The following is a 19,924-nucleotide window of genomic DNA, read 5'->3' on the forward strand; positions in this document are numbered from 1 at the left end:
TTTTCAGATATATTCAGATATATTCATTACTGGTATATAGAAATCCAGCTGATTTTTGTATTGATCTGTTGTATATATCCTACAGCATTGCTGACCTTGTTTACTATATCTAATAGTTATTTTTTGGACTTCTTGGAATTTTTTATATGAAAGTTTATGCCTTCTGTGAATACAGATAGTTTTATTTCTTCCTTTCCAAACTGAGTGCCATTTATTTATTTGTTTGTTGTTTATATTTGTTTGTTTACTTATTGCTTAACTGCTTTGACAAGAATTTCCACTACTGTGCTGAATTATAGTGGTAAAAGAAAGCATATTTGATTTGTTCCTAATCTTAGTGGGAAAGTATTAATTCTTTCACCATTGAAATAGAATTCAGCAGTGAGTGTTTTATAGTTGTCCTTTTATAGTTGTCCTTTATCATCTTGAGGATTTTTTCTTCTATTTGTAGCTGATTCAGTGGTTTTTTTGAAAGGGTGTTGGATTTTGGCAGCATGTATTGAGATGATGATGTGTTATGGTTTTTATTCTATTAATATAGTAAATAATCTTTTCATAGGTTGAAGCAAACATATTTTGAAGACAAATCCCACTTGGTTATGTTATATAAATCTTCTTCATATGTTGCTGGATTTGGTTCACTAGTAGTGTTGAAGGATTTTTGCATCTGTATTCACAAGGGGTATTAGTCTATTGTTTTCTTTTCTTTGGATGTCTTTGTATTAGTATCGGTATAATGCTGGTCTTATAAAATAAATTGGAAGTATTCTCTTCTATTTTTAGGACATGTTTGTGAAGGATTGGTGTTATGTTTTCTCTAAATGTTTGACAAAGTTAATCAGTGAAGCCATCTGCTCCTAGAATTTTCTTTGTGGAAAGCTTTTTGAATACTAATTCAGTCTCTTTACTTGTTATATGATATTTACGTTTTCCATTTATCTTCAGTTTTGGTAGTTTGTATATTTCTAGGAATTTGTCCAATTTCACTTAGATTGTAAATTTGTTAACATAAATCATTTGTAGCATTCTCTTATAATAACTTATTGTTTTTAAGGTCAGCAATAATGTTTGCTATTTCATTCCCAATTTTAGTAACTTGAATCGTCTTTTTTTCTTGGTCAACCTAGCTAAAGATTAGTCAAATTTGTTGATCTAATTAAAGAACAAACTTTTGGTTTCATTGACTTTTGCTATTATTTTTTCTATGCTGTACTTCACTAATGTCTGCTCTAATCATTTATTATCATCATCATCACCATCATTATTTCCTTCCTTTTGATTGCTTGAAGTTTAGATTGCTCTTCTTTTTTTTTTTATTTGTTAAGGTGAAATGATAGGACATTGTTTTGAGGTTTTTAATCTTTTTTATATATAGTTATTTTCAGCTATAAATTTCCCTCTAAGAAGTGCTTGTGTCGCATTACATAAATTTTGATATCTTGTGTTTTCATGTTTATCCATCTTAAAGTATTTTGTTTTTCCTTGTGATTCTTCTTTGACACGCTGTTATTTAGGAGTGTATTGTTTAATTTACACATTCAAAAACTCTTAATTTTGGGGTTCCTTGGTGGTTTAGTTGGTTTAGTGTGGAACTCTTGGTTTTGGCTCAGGTCATGATCTCAAAGTTTGTGAGATCAAGTCCCGCATTGGGCTCTGTGCTGACATCACGGAGCCTGCTTGGGATTCTCTGTCTCCCTCTCTCTCTGCCCCTCCCCCACTCACTATCTCTTTCTCTCAAAATAAATAAATAAACATTTAAAAAAAAAGAAAGTTTATAAAAACTCAATTTCTTTCTGTTTATGATTTCTACTTTAATTCCATTGTGGGCTATCAACATACTTTGAATGATTTTAATCCCATTAAATCTATTGAGGTATATTTTATACCCTGTATATGTTCTGTCCTGACGAATATTCCATGTCCACTTGAGAAGAATGTATATTCTACTGTTGATGAAGTGTTTTATAGAGCTATTGGGTCTATCCATTAGGTCTAGTTGATATATAGCATTTTTCAATTTTTCAATATCCTTCTTGATCTTCTGTCTAGTCATTCTATCATTATTTAAATTGGGGTACTGATGTTTCAAACTATTATTGCTGAATTGTATATTTCTTCCTTCAATTATGTAAATTATTACTTCATGTATTTTGTGCCTCTGTGTGTGGGTGCATATATGTTTATAATGATAAAAATATTCCTAATAGATTGACCATTTTATCATTATAACATGTCCTTCTTTACCCTTAGTAAGAGGTGGTTAAGTCTACTTTGTCTGATGTTAGTATAGCCGCTCTAGCTCCTTTTTTGGTTAATTTTTGTAAGGGTATATCTTTTTCTATTTTTTTCTTTCAATCCATTATTGCCTTTCAATCTAAAGTATATATAGATAGCATATTGCTGGATCTTGTTTTTTTTTTAATTAAGTTTTATAATCTTTGCCTTTTGGTTGAATTGTTTAATCTACCCTATTTAATGTTATTATAGATATGGTTGTAATTTTTATACGATTTTACTGTTTTTTTGCTGTTGTTTTTATTTTTTTATTTTTGAGAGAGAGACAGAGTGTGAGTGGGAGAAGGGCAGACACACACACACACACACACACACACACATAATCCAAAGCAGGCTCCAGGCTCTGAGTGTCAGCAGATAGCCCAATGTGGGGCTTGAACTCACGGACCACAAGATCATGACCTGAGCTAAAGTCAGATACTTAACCGACTGAGTCACCCAGGTGCCCCTACTGTTTGTTTTCTATGTTTTATGACTATTTCTGTCCTATGTTCCTCTTTTACTATCTCTCTTTTTTTTGAGTGCTTTTTTATGTTGGACATTTTTTCATTCCTTTAACGATTTTGAATTATATTTTTGAGGTATTTCCTTAATGGTTACTCTTGGGTTCCCAATATTTAGTTTAACTTATCAAAATCTACTTCAGATTTATAGTAACGTAATTCCAAATCACTCATATTTTGATTTTATTTTGCTATTTATTAGCTTTGTTGTCTTAGGTAAGCCACTTTTTCATCATGCCTGTAAGAGTTAGCTAGTGACTTTAGGACTCATATTTACAAATCTGGATCCAGAGATTTTTTAAATCTTAGAGTGGATCAAAAGCCACACATTTTGTTAGGAGGATTTATCAGCTTCTAATGAGCAGTTTGCATTACAAAAAGCTTAATCTTATATTTGCTAATGGATAAGATAATTTGGACAGTTATAAGCACTCTAGCAAAAGAAGATGTGGTTATAATTATTAGTCTAGAAATCATTAGAATTATTGGAGGAATATGTGCTTTGAGAAAGTCACTTAACCTTTCTGTGCCTTATTTTTCTTAAGTATAAAATAGAAGTAATAGCAGTTTCTACATCATAGAGTTGTACAGATTAGGTAAATAAATATAGGCAAGACACTTAGAATATTGCCTAGCATATATAATGCTCAAGAAAATTTTCTATTGTCATTATTATTATTATCTTGACATTTTTCTAACCTATAGCAAGCTCTCAAGGCTTCTGGGCACTTTACAAAGCTCTTTGGTTAAAACATTCATTTTCTCTAACTGCCTGTAGCAATAGGAAATTGCTATTATCCAAAACTGTTTAATTAGTGAGAAGGAAATCTCAGGTGCTAGAGAAATATCCAAGAGGTGATGGTTTTCCAGTATCATGGATGAGCTAAAAATCTTCAATCACTGTGCTTGATAAACCATAAGAGACTCTTAAGGACTGAGAACAAACTGAGGGTTGATGGAGGGTGGGGGAGAGGGGAAAGTGGGTGATGGGCATGGAGGAGGGCACTTGTTGATATGAACACTGGGTGTTGTATGGAGACCAATTTGACAATAAATTATACTTAAAAAATGTTTTCTGTCCTTTTGCAGATGTAATGTCCAGTGTTATGAACTTATTTGGAAGCTGACATTGTGGTCCCTTCCTTCCATTGAAGCAAAAGAAGACCATATTTAATTTCTTTTTTGTTTGTTTGTTTATTTATTTATTGAGAGAGAGAGAGAGAGAGAGAGAGGGTGAGAGAGAGAGAGTGAGCAGGGGAGGGACAGAGAGGGAGAGGGACAGAATCCCAATCAGCCTCCATGCTGTTAGCGTGGAGCCCACTAGGGGCTCCATATCACAACCACGAGATCATGACTTGAGCCAAAATCAAGAGTCAAAATCAAGAGTCCAGATGCTTAACTGACTGTGTCACCCAGGTGCCCCCCAAAAGATGATTATATTTTAAAAGAAAAGCTGTAAGATTTAGGATTTTGACTTTTTTTTTGTTTTCTGAATGACTTCAAGACTTCTCATAATTAGTGCAAAGTTAGTAATTAAATGGATTTCATTATTGGAACACTAACCAGGTTTATATAGACACTGTGTTCATTTAGAGAATATGAGATTTACCTGAACCCTAAACTATAGGCATAGTTAAAATCTTTTAGTTACATGTTTACTGTTTCTAAGGAATTTAGCATAATGTTGGGTCCCTGATACTTGAGGTGAATTCACCCAGTCCTCTGATATTGTTGGCAGAAAGAAAAAAAAATTGGGTTTGGAGTGTGAAGATCCCAAGCATCTAGCTTTTCTTATTTAAGTGTGTAAATTCCCAGGTAGAAGTTACTGATATTTCAGTTACTTTCTTTTCAGATAAAGAGGAAATATATATTCACTTCCCCAAGTAATTCTGAATGCACTTTTTTAGCTGCATATTCATTTTCCCTCCAGTGGCAAGTACATCAGCAACTCAGTGAAAAAAAAAATTGAGGACTTTTTGGGTTAAGTTGTGTGGCTATGCACTGTTTGGATAACACCATGGAAAAGCTTTCATGTCCCTCCTACCTTCCAAATATTAGAGGGAGTACAACTAGAATGTTTGCAGGAAGAAGTGAGGTGAGGACAAAGGAGAGTGGTAGTGGATAAACTTCAGTACTTTCCTGTTCATGGAACTTATTTTATTTATGTGTGTGTACTCTTTGTTCTAAAATAACACTGTGATTTGGACTTGTTTGTAAATGAATGAAATGGCACATGTTTTTAGCTGAGAAGTAAACAAAAAATAAGGCACATTGGTGCTTTTTCCAAGCAAGAGAGAAAATCAGGGAGAAGAGTTTTTGTAAATACTACTAATATTAATTTTGGAATAAGCAGATGTAGACCCTATCCTCTTGGAATTTACAGTTGGGAGAGACTGACAATTAGATTGTCACGCAAATAAAAAATTAGGGGCGCCTGGGTGGCGCAGTCGGTTAAGCGTCCGACTTCAGCCAGGTCACGATCTTGCGGTCCGTGAGTTCTAGCTCCGCGTCGGGCTCTGGGCTGATGGCTCAGAGCCTGGAGCCTGCTTCCGATTCTGTGTCTCCCTCTCTCTCTGCCCCTCCCCCGTTCATGCTCTGTCTCTCTCTGTCCCAAAAATAAATAAAAAACGTTGAAAAAAAAATTTAAAAAAAAATTACACAACAGTACATAAAATTTTATCTGTGATGAGTGCAATGAAGAAGAAGTACACAGTTCTTCTGTAAGAGCATATAAGAAGTGGATGTGACCTGAACTAGAGATTAAGGAAGAATTTTTGAAGGCATGATTACTGGTATAATTTCTGAAGGAAGAACAAGAATTAACTTGGTGAAGAGGAGGCTAGGAAAGGGGAGGGTGTTCCAGACAAGGGAAATAGCATGTGGAAATGTTCATGGTATAAGTGATCAATTTCATTCTAGGAATTTGAAAGTATATCAGTGAGACTGGAGCTCAGATAGAGGAAGCTTGATGCTAGAAGGGCATGCAACCCATTGATACAGTAGAAGACCTCCAGTCCCTTTGTGAGATTAATCAGAAAAGTATTTAAGTACTTTAGGGAGAAACAAAGCCCATAAATTAGAAGACTGAGGGATATTAACACAAACTGGAGAAAGATAGTGAGCTGGGCATACAGACAGTGACCATGTCTATTGGTTGATTTTAATCACTATTATGCATTGAGTGCTACAATTGAGCGCTCCTCCCAAAAGCTCTTTTCCTTGTCCTTCTTTTTTTTCTTCACAATCTTGCCTATCACTTCCTCTTGCTTCACACCTCTTGCATTTCATCACTTGGGTCTGGCCACCTGGAAAGATTTCCTCTTCCTTTTTGGCATAAATACTAATCATCCATCATGGTCCAGCTCAAATACAGCAACTTCCTTCCCCCTGCCACACACACACCAGGAAGTCCTCTTGGCCTTATCCATGGGACTTTATCTCCACTCTATGACCCATTATAGAATTTACTTTCCATATAAATAATGTAGTATTTTTCAGAATTTGCCTTTAGTATCTCTTATATGTGTCTTGTACCTTCAGCTAGACTGTGAGACACTGGAGGCAAGTGACTGTATCTTCCTCTTGTAGATTGATAAATGCACCAAGACCTGGTCTAAGTCCAGAGTGGGTGAATGACCACTTGTGGAGATGCAGCCAATGTCAGAAACAGACAGAAATAGACATACCTGAGATAAGTGGAGAGGGGAACATAAAAAGCAGAGTCTAGGGGTGGGGAAAAGGAGGAGGAACAAAGAAAAGTGTTTTTTAGAGTTTGTCACATGTAATAAGGCTAGTGTCAGCTTCACAATTACTTGTTTGCTGGCCTTGACTGTTAGTGAGAATAGCCACAATAAAACTCAAGAAAGAGGTAGAATAAACATACTTGAAGCACAGCTTTTTTGGGAGGCAGCTAATTATGCAGACTGAAGTTTTGAAGCAGGCAGAGGATCACCCAATCCTCCAGGGGCATGGCTGTGCCAGAGGTAGAAAGCACCTTATCCCTGACCCAAGAACTTCATTCCGGAGAGCAGGGAGGTATTACTGTTGTTGGTAACGTTGGCAGTGGTTGGAGGTAGAGGTTAGAAAGCAGTGCTGGTGGAAGGAAAGGACTAGCAATGAAGTTACATATGGATGATTGCATTTCTCCAACAAATTCAGATCAGAGAGAGGGAAGGAAGGAGGAAAAAGATTGGGAAAAAAAAGCAGGGTGGGTGACCAAGACAGTCAACCTATAGGGAGAGAACTTGCCCAGAGGAAGGAAGAAGTATACAGTTAAAGATAACTCCCCATTATAAACAGATTGCATCTGTACTATTTATTTTGGTTTTAGGAAAACCTCTGAAAATTTCATGGTAATTAGACTTCCTGCCAGGTAGTTATTTAAGAAAAATGCAGACCCTCCTTTTGCCACAGAGCACTCCTAAGTCCATGGAAGGTGGGCATTAAAACTATGAGACCCCGGTACCAACTGAGGGCACTTCACTGGCTTAAGTAAGTGAGTATAGTATTGTTTTTGTGTGTGTGTTGATGGGAGGTTTAATTTTGCATAGTATAAGAATATATTAATGGTACTATTCACTTTTGACTTTTTCTGCTCCCTACTTATTATTATCAATATTGTTGTAATTATTTTAATCAAATTGGAGCAAACACGAGCTGTTCATAATTAAAACACTCCTCCCAGTTTGGAGTTTTGTCTCCTCCTACCCATTAGAATTGTAGACAGATAGCAGTCCTGCAGCAAAAACAAGCACACAGGCTTTCTGTGTGGATTAATTGGTCAGGGAAGACAGTTTTTATATTGTAAGTGGCACTTAAGCTGCTAATTCTTGACTGTGAACACTGCTTTTCCTGGGCAATGCTCTTTAAGGAAAAACTTCTTCAGTCCAGTGGTGACTAAGGAAACGATGGAGCACAGGGGATTGGGCGGGATCTTGGCTCCTAATAATGCCTCCTTATCCAATGAAAAGCATTTCCTATTGAGACCCCCAAGAGTTTCCCCAGCGCTCGCTCTAGGCCTTTTCTTATGTCCCGTTTGTTAAAGGAATGCCGGCTACAGCATTCAAGAGAACCATTCCTTGACAAAGAAAAGAGATAAATGTAAATAAGCTCATATTTTCAGAAGGAGCGGTTTGTTTTAAGAAGCTTCGGTAGCCCAGAGTCTGTTACTCTGGGCTGGGCTAACCTTTCCCTGTTTAAAACAAACAAACAACAAAAAAAAAAAAAACAAAAAAAACCCCTAAAATATGCACTTTTAAAGTGCAAGTTGCCCATTTACATGTTTATTAGCTAATTGTCTACAGGCATGAGCACATTCTTTCATCTTGCACACTCTTTTTTGGGGTAAGTCTCTTCGAGCAAGATTTGATTTGGGTGTTTGGGGGATGGGGTGGCATAACAAACTTCAGCAGAAACACTGATACTTTGAGTGTTTGGGGAAAGAAGTTAGATTTCAACTCTGAAGTGCTGAATAAGGATCGTAGTGTTGAATTGTTTAAAACAAGCAAGAATTTCTACTGTTATGGCAATAATATTGTTTCAGTGGAAGAGATACTGTATTTTCAGGCTGTTGTTTCATGTAAACACAGTTGCCCTGAAGAGCATATTTAAAATCACAGAGTAATTTAGAAATTCTTTTGGCTAGCTTTATATTTCTTTGGTTTACAATTGATTGTGAGCTAATGTGGTTTCTATTATGATGCGGTTTCTTCTAGTAAAACTATCTGTGATGGTATGCCTTTGATGTTTAATTGATTTATGGAAAATGTGACATTTGCTGTACTGAATAATTCATGAGCTTGACCATAAAAGAAGAGACATGTTTAAATGCAAAACTAATTCTGGCATAAATTAAATTTGCTATTATATGTGAAATTAATCACTGTGTTCCATACAAATGCAACAATGTGACATTTAAAACTCTCTTTTTGTATATGTTGGATACTTTAAAGATTTTTAGCAACGAGATCTTGTTGAATTGATAAATATTGTGTTTTAGTTACCTTGCTTTAGGAAATACAGCATTGTAATTCATTATTATTCCAGCACAGAAAAGACAAGATGAATCTGAAGATTAGAACATTCAGAGATTCATGGAGTTATTTACTTTGCTACCTTACCAAATTATACCATATTTCTTTTTATTTGAGTAACATAAAGACAACAATAATAGCCTAAGCTCCAAATTATCCAGTGTCTTTGAAACATGTTTATTTTTCAGAACAAAATTCCAAACATACCCCATTAATATAGATTATAAATCTTTTTGCCATGTCACAGATGAAAAGTTGCACTCTAAAAAGGATGAGTTCAGCTGATACACTTGATGGCATCTACACTCTAAAGCATTTCCTGCCAATCAGAGATGTGAATGAAAGCCCTACTGAAACAATCAGACTAACCTTTCAGAGTTTGTACTATGTGAGTTCAAGAGAGGAATGGGAAGATGCTTTCAGGAACACTCAGGCAAGCTTAGCTAAATCTTCGTTTATTCCATTTACTTTGAGAAAAAATACAGTGAGAATTGTTGCCCTTGCTGTGGTGTGGTCAGGGCCTAATTGTGTAGTTGTCTTTTTTTTTTTACTGTGTGTATGGTCATCATCTATAGTCTTATCTTGGCCTTCCTAAGGGGAGGGGAAAAACCTATAATATATTTGTGAATATTAGTACTGAAAATTGGGAGATTAATAGGAGGTCACCTACCACTGGGAATCCAGCCTCACTTTTAGTAGGTAAGTAATTTGTTACTAGAACAATGGATAGGGTAAGCAGTCTACTAATTCTATCATTATGTTCTGAAGTACTTTGACAACCTTATATTTTGAGGAGAGATGTGACTGGGGAATAGGTGGAAAAGGTTGAGGATTAAAATCTATACAATTGAACCAATATGTCTGCTGATATGGGCACAAAGGGGATGAGGAAAAAGAGGGCATTAGGAAGACTTTAGGATATAATGACGTCTTGATCTGTGATTCTTCGCATCTGGCACTAACTAATAATATTTACTTCTGATATTAAAATAAATCTCAACTATGTATGGTAACACATGTTAGCTAGACTTATTGTGGTGATAATTTTACAATATTTACAAATTTTGAATAATTATGTTGTATACCCGATACTAATACAATGTTGTATGCCAGTTATACTTCAATTAAAATAAATAAATCTAGCAATAATTTCATTGAATCTAATAAAATTAATTTCCTTTATCTCAGACTTTGAGAAATTATTATTACCTTTTTGCATTAACAAATAGGAACAAATGCAAACACCTGATAGGAGAGAATAGCCAGTGAGGCCACTGCCTTAGCATCAGTTGAAGACTGCTGTCAATCAAAGCCAAAGGTGGAAGGAGAATAGAAACTGAGGTCCAAAAAAGGACTGCAACTTGCTCTCACATAGTTAGTGATGGGGCTGGATGTAGCCATATTGAATTAATAGAAAGTATGGAAACTTCTGGGTATTTGAGCTTCCTAGTTTGCTTGTATTCCAAATAAAAATAAGTTTTCTTCATAATCTGTTTCTATTGTTAAAGCCATAAAAGAAAGGAATGCTAATGTTTTTGTCTTATGATGAAACCATAAAATGATATTCATTTCATTTCAAAAGTACTGTTTTCTAGAGGAGTGTGAAAAATCAATTCTCCTTAATATTAAGGTGATCTCAAATATATTTTAGATTGCCTAATGACTGTGGTTTTTTGTTTTGGTTATCTTAGATAATAGAAAAATCATTTTAGGGGATTGGGGTATTATTTACCAGTCTGCTTTGTTTAGGCCACTTCTGTTCAGAAGAGGGTGAGATGTGACAATGGTGTAAGTTTGGCACTGGCAGATGGTTCTATTTTACAGGCGGTAAATGAATAGTGTTCAACTGCAGGTGGTATTGGTAAGAATTCCACTGTTGAGTATTTCTAGTTCTATGCCAGTACTTTGGGCAGAGCTGTGATTTGAAGGTATTACAGAACATGCTAGGCCTAGGACATCCTAGTAGGAGCAGCAATGATTGTCAGTGTGCTAATACCCAGCAATTGAAGCCTTGCTTATATTACTGTAGTTCAGGGGAGAAAGACATCCAGCTGGGGTGGGGGTGCATGTTAGAGCCAAGGCAATGTGGTCTCCACCTTTGTTTCAGTCTTCTTTCATTTTCCTCTATCAAGGCCCCTGTCTAATAGTAACAGGTTTTGCCAGACAAAAAAAAAAAAAAAAGAAAAGAAAAGAAAAGAAAAAAAACAAAGAATCAATATAATTTCAGGGCAAAAAATATAAATCTCCTTTGTTCAATTATTTCTTAATGTAATGTATTACCTTATGGAAGTGGATGAAGTATTTTATGCCTTTTGTCACTAGTTATCTTTAATGATTATATGTTATACAGACTCATGGAATTTATGCTTGTCACTATAACTAATAAAATGTGGCTCATCAGTGACAGGTTTGAAAAATAAAATGTTATCTGCAATTCTGTAATAATAAAATCCGAAACATTTAGGTACCACTTTAAATTATGTTAGCTTTAATTTACTCTGGTTTATATCATATAATAAATTTCTTTACCTTATAATCTTTGTATACATTTATTGGTAAGGTCTCTCCATAGCACACTATTGTGACTAATTCTGTTTCACAGCATTCATTGGAGGAAATTCCTAACAATTGGTGCCAGAATTTTGTTTGAACTGATATGGTGAGGACCACTCTCCTGGTAATAACTTTCTCCAAATTCTTAATTACATTCTGCAACTTTTTTTGTGTGTATAATCAGTACTTCCAATTTATTATAGATGATAAGACCCAAAACCCCAGAATAAATGGAGGTGTTGTAATCATTCATTGTAATTCAGACAATTTTGGTGTAGATGTATATTGATCCTTTGGTTTAAGCCCTCTATGCCATTGGTATATACCTTTAGATTATGGGAGACATAGTTTTTATTCATATTATCAAAATCAGTATCCAAGTATGTCAGATGAATTGGTATGCAAATTAATAACTAATTTGCCTGTTTAAAATATGTGTAATAAAGCCAAATTCCCAGTTGGCATGTATGAAACTTACAGATTTTGGAAATGAACATCCACAATTTTTCCCAAAAGGCCTGGGGCTTCTCTGAGATGATATTGAATCTCAAGACTCTAGACAATTTCATAATATTAGGTTGAGCAATTTCTCTGCAGTTGTTTTATTCTATAACTGTTAGGGAAAATTCTACTTTAGTAGGGTTGATGCAATCTTTGGCCCCATCGTGTTGAGCACTAAAAAATATTATTTTTCAAAGAGTAAACTGTGTCATCAAATGAAAGATTAGTGAGAGACTGGATTTAACTGGATGTGTCAAGTTAATCACTGAGGATAGGCTCTGCTCTGATTAGGACCTGTGTCAATTTCCTGCTCGTCTCAAATAAAGTGAGGAAGCAAAACAGTCATAATAATCTCAGTGCAAATCAAAGTCAACATAGAGAAATGATTTTTAAAAGGATAATTCTTGCATCAAAAATAAATGGGGACACCTAGATGGTTTAGTCAGTTAAGCGTCCGACTTTTGATTTCAGCTCAGGTCATGATCTCACAGTCCTGAGATTGAGCCCGGGCCATGGGGCTTCATGCTGGGCATGGAGCCTGCTTTAGATTCTGTCTCTTCCTTTCATTCTTCCCCTCCCCACCCAAGAAAAAAAAAAATAAATGATGCTTATCAATCTAATCATTTGACACACAGTTTGGTTTGCTTAACATGAGACCTGATAGAGATCAATTTCCCAGCTCAGTTCTGGAGTAAAATATTTACTTATGGTTTCCTCCATATGTAATGCCATAAGACTAACTTGTATTTTAAAAACTATTATGAACCATCAACCAGTGCATAGGAACATCAATTAGAATCATGTGTATGATCATGACCTGTTCCTGTGACTTGGTCTTATCTGTTAGCAGCCACTCTCATCTGAGAAGCAACAGTGTGGACATATTCCCTATTACTCCAGGAGAATGGTTTTGATCTATATTTTTGTGACATTTTTGTATTTTTTACTTTGCTTCACTGCTAGTTATTTATAGGCAAGGACACAATAGGTTTTAGCTTCCTCTGAAAACTATTGTGTCAATGTTCCTAAGCTTTCACCAGAGGAGAAAGAGGAAATTCTCTGGGGATCAGAAGCACTCTGATCTGATCCAAGCTCATTAAAAAAGGAGCAAGGTAAGAGAATATGAGTATACTCTACCTCCAAGGCCTTATTTTCCTATGCTATGGACTATCTTCTGTAGTGAACAAAAGCAAGCTAGTCTTTCTAGGCTACTGGGAATATGCCAGAAGTTAGAACTTTGTTTTGAATGTATCATCTGAAAGTTTAGCATTTAGTGAAGTGATTTCAGTGTTCATGTTTATAGGGTCAAAAAGCTAACTCCACTTCCTCTAGGAGTGCCAAAGATCCCAAACATGGCATATTACATCATTATTAGATGTTAAAAAAAATGGTCACATTACTGTGAACTGTTTGAATTGGCTCCATATGTGTATGTCAAATTTAAAATTTCATTGAGGGTCAGATTTCCCTTTGGTCAACCTCCAGGTATTCTGCCTCCTAACCATGGTCTGTGAAAATACATCCGCCCTGCACTCTGAACTCCCTAGGTGATTAATTATTGGAATGATTGGATACAAAATTCTTTACAAGAAAATAGCCACATGCTACTTGCAGTAGAATATGTAATTAACTGCATCAGCCTATATTTTCTCTTCCTCATCTCATCTGAAGCTTGTGTTGGCCCTTTGCCTTCATTCAGTGCACAATATGTTAGCCATTTGTGAAAATCTAATGGTTAAAAAACAGTTTCTTTTAGTCAAAAGGAAGACAGTCAGAAGAGACCTTATCTTTTGAATATCATTGATTCTTCTTCAGAATCAGCTTGAAAGCCAAATGCCTCTCTGATATTTTTTAACCATAGCTCATTGAAAAATAGTCCTTTTGAGGGCACCCTCTTGGATTGTCCTATTTATGACAAAATTGTATAAAGGTTGAAACTCTCAGGGGGCTTTCTGACATATAAGGTATATATGGTGTTAGGAGAAAGATATGTTGCTTAGTAAGTTCAGTTTACTAAGAAAGAGACATAGGTGTCCAGTTGGATAGGAAAGGAAAAAATCTTCTATAATGTTTCTTTGTGATTAGGTAGGACTGGATACTGGCAAGCTTAAGGCCTCTTGAATCTTCTTAGCCTTGGTTGTGAGGCTCAGAGGTAATGTTTATAGAGGGAAGAGAAACAGTATAGTCAAGTTACAGAGTGAACTAGTGTCTGAGTCAGAAATAAAACTCCTTGCTTCCAATACTGTGTTAATTCCCAACACCACACCCTCACTGCTAGACAGAAAAGGTGCTATGTGTTCAAGCAAAGGAAATTTATGAATAGAGCCTTAGTGGCAGTTTTCCCATGCCCTGTCTTCAGGATTGAGACTGAAATGCTTTCTTGTTTGTGGTCCTTTCTCTCCCACAGGATTTGGTTACTCAAAGCACCAAAGTAGAAGTGCCAGACTGCCTGTTGTTGGTATAGTGTATGTGTGCTGAGAGACATAAAACTGAATGGAAAACTAGGGAGACAAATTTCAACTATTTGAAACATACCATCTTGGGAAGTAGAAAATAATAAAAAGCCAGTGAGCTAGAAGAATGCTATGTAAAAAAAGATATCAGTGGGCAGAGTGTAGGGACTCTGGGAATAGTTGAAAAGGCATGTATTATGAAAGCAGTTTCCAAATAATATTTTTGGCCTTACTTATTGCAGAAGGCAGGTGCAAGCAGATTATAGTAAATGAAGCTTGGGTTTAATATTAGGGATTTTTCAGTCCTTTAATTTATTTAGATTGTGTAAATTTACGATAGAGGAATATTTTTGACTAACTGGATTTCTTTCAACAATGAAAAAAAAAAGGCCTCCAGACTAATGCGTAGTGAGTGGGGATGTTAAAAATAGTATATAAAGTGGTTTAAGCAGTTGAGAAGTTTTCCATTTATTTTTGTTTCTATCACATTGGTGAAACAATCTGCAGAAACTTGGGTCTATAGTTGCCAAAGTGAGATATGAACCCCAATGACAGATTTTTTCAGGCTCTTCCTGTTCTTGCTGATCAGCTTCAGTGACCTTAAACATAGTGATTGCATACAGTTCTTTATGAGAAAACTGGAAGGAGTTAGATGAAGCAAAGTAGTATAGAGGATGGGATTTGAGGAATTGTGAGCCAGAAATATCTCCCAAGGTCCTAAATACAAATTAGATGACAGCACTGACCTCTACCCAGCAAGGTCTTTTTTCTTTTATCTTTTTTTATTCTTTCAATTCTTGTTTTAATTTCCTTGCTACTTTCCCATTTCCTCTTTTGCTCTCCTCACCTATTTATATTTGTCCACTGTCTGTTTCTTCCCATTCTGGACCTTACTTGGTCAAGGTTCCTACTATACTTTGCTTTTACATATCACGGTTGATTGTGGCAAGAGTTGAGCTGGGCCTGTGAGATGAAATAGCCAAGAAAGAATATGATCTTAGTGCAGTGTTAAGCTCAGGGGGTGGGGAGGGGGAAGACACTCCATAAAGATTTTTTGAATGAGAATTCAATAATAACAAGTTTCCAATCTTAACTTGAGAACTTTTGCGATTAAAAAATGACAACTTTTTGATTCATATCCCATAAGTCATCTCGTCAAGGTCATCTCTTCCTCTAGGCACTGCAGTCAGCAAGTGTTTTTTTTTTTCCCCCAAATCAGTTTTTTCTCAGTGCAAACACTGGTTCAAGTAAATTCAGGCTTCTGCATCTCTGGCAGATTCCTGCCTCCACTCCATTTTCTGTTATATAAAATAGCCCTTTGACCTGTTCCTTGGGAGTTAGAAGGAAAGAGTAATGTAAGGAGAAACCACTTCAGATAAATGCCTTTCAATTAAAAAAATATATAATCATGTGTACAGCAGCACTTTCAACAATAGCCAAATTATGGAAAGAGCCTAAATGTCCATCAACTGATGAATGGATAAAGAAGATATAGTTTACATATACAATGGAATACTGCTTGGCAATGGGAAAGAATGAAATCTGGCCATTTGCAGCAATGTGGATGGAACTGGAGGGTATTATGCTAAGTGAAATAAGTTAGGCAGAGAAAGATACCATGTTTTCACTCATATGTGGATCCTAAGAAACTTAAGACCATGGGGGAGGGGAAGGGAATAAAAAAGTTACAGAGAGGGAGGGAGGAAAACCATAAAAGACTCTTAAGGACTGAGAACAGAGGGTTGGGGGGTGGGGAGAGGGGAAAGTGGGTGATGGGCATGGAGGAGGGTACTTGTTGGGATGAGCATTGGATGTTACATGGAACAAATTTGACAATAAATTATATTTTAAAAAATAAAATAAAATAAAATAAAAAATATAATCATGTGAAAATCCATTATTGAACATGTCAGGGAGCAAAGACCACTTTTATTGCATATCCTCCTCATTGAAAAGAATTGTCCATTTTGCATTATAGAGAATTCAAAAGGCTGTTCCTATCAAATGACAGCTACTAACTGAGAAATTTAGAAAGACTTCTATATGCACCTCTGAGCAATGTTGGCCCAGATACTAAAAAAAAAAAATGGTTAAGTTAATGACTGCCATATGTATAAGCAGGGGCAATCAAAGGGCATGTAACTGGTCAGATCAGAAGTTTACAGTGTGGCAGAGGAATGGGCATTTATGTCAAATCTACCTTTCACACTTCATTTATATTCAGCCAGAGAAGGTTCCATTGATTAAGGCCGTTTTAGGAGCTGAAGGCATGAAAGTAACTGATGGAATGGGAGGGGGATAAGAAGACATCCTAAGCTAAGCATTTAGCTTGAGAGAGATTTGGAAAGGGGACTACAATCTGCAAGAGGGAAACTCTGAGATTATTTGAATTATTGCTCTAGAAAGACAATGTAATACAGTGAAAAATCTTTTCACCAGAAGCTTTAATTAACTGAGGAATCCATGCTCTCTGAATTCATGTTTTAGAAGAAAAAGATGAATTGATTATTTACTTCAATAATTTAGTCAGAGGGGCACCTGGGTGGCTCAGTCAATTGAGAGTCCAGCTCTTGATTTTGACTCAGGTCATCATCTCACGGTTCGTGGGATCACTTCTGGCTTTGTGCTTACAGTGCGGAGCCTGCTTGGGATTCTCTATCCCTCTCTCTCTGCCTCTCCCTTGCTCTTTCTCTCAAATAAATAAATAAACATTAAAAAATAAGCTTAGTTAAAACTTTTTTAAGGGCATGTCCTGGAGGTCCCATATCGACCTGTAGTCTTGTGCAATAGAACTAATAATTAGACAATAAGGTTTACTAATATTAGAAAAGAAACAAAATAATTTAGATTAGTTTAACAATTCTTTGGTTATGAATAAAAAAGGTGAATTCTGGTTCTGATGGTACCATTTACACATTCTCCTAATTCTGACATCATAATTCTAAATTACATAAGCCTCAGTTTCTTCTTCTATAATATAGTGATAAATTCTTGTCTTCCTACCTTATGATGTTCTTGTGGGAATCAAATAAAACACATTTTTAAAGTTAAAAAATTCCATAAAAATTTCAAACTATTAGTGTTGTTTTAATTATCAAAGGCCCGTTTCCCCACCTCCAGCCCCCATCCCTGCTTGGGCTCTCATGTATACAATATCTTATTTCTGTTCATTGCAATGCTGCATACAGTACTGCATTTGTTATATTGTGTGCGATCTCTCCCAATCTTGCAACATATTCCTGTAGTACCTTTTAACATATTGTAGGTGCTCAAAAGGTACTTGTCAAACCAAATTGAATGTGTATATTGTTTCCAGTCTGTGTGAACAAAATATCTTTTACTCCACAGAAATGAATGGAAGGCAGATTTGATTATTCATTCCATCTTGTCTCCCATAGGAGGAAAATATTTCTTACCAGTCTCTAGTCTCAAAGTGGTGAACCCTGCAGGCAGCAGGCCTTCTGAAAAAAATCCATGGGTGACAGAAGATTCATTGACTTTCAATTTCAAGATTTAAATTCAAGCTTCAGACCCAGGTTGGGCAATGCTACTGCCAATAATACTTGCATTGTTGATGATTCCTTCAAGTATAATCTGAATGGTGCTGTCTACAGTGTTGTATTCATCCTGGGTCTGATAACCAACAGTGCCTCTCTGTTTGTCTTCTGCTTCCGAATGAAAATGAGAAGTGAGACTGCTATTTTCATCACCAATTTGGCCCTTTCTGATTTGCTGTTTGTCTGCACTCTACCTTTCAAAATATTTTACAATTTCAACCGTCACTGGCCTTTTGGTGACACCCTTTGCAAGATCTCTGGGACTGCATTCCTCACCAACATCTATGGGAGCATGCTCTTCCTCACCTGTATTAGTGTGGATCGTTTCCTGGCCATTGTCTATCCCTTCCGATCTCGTACCATTAGGACAAGGAGGAATTCTGCCTTTGTGTGTGCTGGAGTCTGGATCCTAGTCCTCAGTGGTGGTATTTCAGCCTCTTTGTTCTCCACTACTAATGTCAACAACGCAACCACCACCTGTTTTGAGGGCTTCTCCAAACGTATCTGGAAGACTTATCTGTCCAAGATCACCATATTTATTGAAGTTGTTGGTTTCATCATTCCTCTGATTTTAAATGTCTCTTGCTCTTCTGTGGTGCTAAGAACCCTCCGCAAGCCTGCTACACTGTCTCAAATTGGAACCAATAAGAAAAAAGTGCTGAAGATGATCACAGTTCATATGGCAGTCTTTGTGGTATGCTTCGTACCCTATAACTCTGTCCTCTTCCTGTATGCCCTAGTGCGCTCCCAAGCCATTACCAATTGCTTGTTGGAAAGATTTGCAAAGATTATGTACCCAATCACCTTGTGCCTTGCAACTCTGAACTGTTGCTTTGACCCTTTTATCTATTACTTCACCCTGGAGTCTTTTCAGAAGTCCTTCTATGTTAATACCCATATCAAGATGGAATCCCTGTTTAAGACTGAAATACCTTTGACCACAAAGCCTTCCCTTCCAGCTATTCAAGAGGAAGTTAGTGATCAAACAACACATAATGGTGGTGAATTAATGCTAGAATCCACCTTTTAGGTAATGAGAACTGTCCAGATATGGTTTTTCCTAGGATTTTTCCTATGCTATGAATAAGAGAAACAATTTGAAGCTAGTGATAACTGAAAATAGATTAATGTACTGAATACAGTCAGGTACATTTATTTGAATGTTTATTGTGCATATGCTGTTTTGTTCAATAATTATAGGTCAGGTCTAATTACAACAACCAAAAGAGATTGCCAAACTCTTCTGCTGGGTTATAATTTCATTGTGTCACATTATACAAGTGGCCAGTGGCCTTTGCTTCGGTGATATAAAGATTATTGTAAATTTTTTAGAAAGATATTTCCACTCTGGTAATATTTGTTAATTAGGTTGGGCCTATAAATATAGAACAAATTCAGGGATTATTTAAAAAAAAAACTTTTGTGTTACTACTGATACATGTTACTTTTTTTTTCCTTTTTTTGTATTATTATAGAGTATATTTTTAGCATATTTTGTATTATTATAGAGTATATTTAGCAAATACTCCAATAATGTAACCTAACATTATTGGTAAGAAGTGTATCCAATTTAAAAGAACTGACAAATTTCATTGTATATGTTTTGAAAACAGAAACATAAATTGTGTTTGCATAAATATGGATGGGAAGAAACAAAATTAGCTGGATTTACACAATTGTAATCACCAGCAGTGTCAGTTTTTTTTTAATCTTCCTTTTTTTTACACTACATTAAGATTTTCATATGAAATTTCAAATCCGGAAAGCTGTGCTCAAAACAATTACAGAATAAAAAATCACATAAAACAACAAATGTCCATTAAAAAAACTAGCAACACCAACATTTTTTTCTTAGAATTTTTAATTATCTTTCTTTTGAGAGACTGATACTATATAATATTCTTCGTATGATATTTTGGAGCACAATGCATTTATTCCCAGGTCAGGTGCAAATTGAAAAAATTAACAACAAAATAATAACACAAAATAAAATCATAAAGCACATTTTAAAATCTTGCTTAAAATTTTCA

The 19,924-nt window shown here is 35.7% G+C and overlaps 1 protein-coding gene across 1 annotated transcript; it reads left to right on the forward strand.

Moving 5' to 3' along the window:
- The first annotated feature begins 7,250 nt into the window (after positions 1-7,250).
- LPAR4 (lysophosphatidic acid receptor 4) lies at positions 7,251-19,129 on the forward strand. The gene is made up of 2 exons (XM_047844483.1): positions 7,251-7,289; positions 17,736-19,129. The coding sequence occupies exon 2, from the start codon at positions 17,812-17,814 to the stop codon at positions 18,922-18,924; it is 1,113 nt and encodes a 370-aa protein (XP_047700439.1). The 5' UTR covers positions 7,251-7,289; positions 17,736-17,811; the 3' UTR covers positions 18,925-19,129.
- Positions 19,130-19,924: the final 795 nt, after the last annotated feature.

Source organism: Prionailurus viverrinus, chromosome X (genome assembly GCF_022837055.1).
Source record: "Prionailurus viverrinus isolate Anna chromosome X, UM_Priviv_1.0, whole genome shotgun sequence".
Taxonomy (NCBI): domain Eukaryota; kingdom Metazoa; phylum Chordata; class Mammalia; order Carnivora; family Felidae; genus Prionailurus; species Prionailurus viverrinus.

Excerpts from the sequence above, each read along its gene's own strand:
- LPAR4 (XM_047844483.1), top strand. The coding sequence starts at position 17,812 with ATGGGTGACAGAAGATTCATTGACTTTCAATTTCAAGATTTAAATTCA.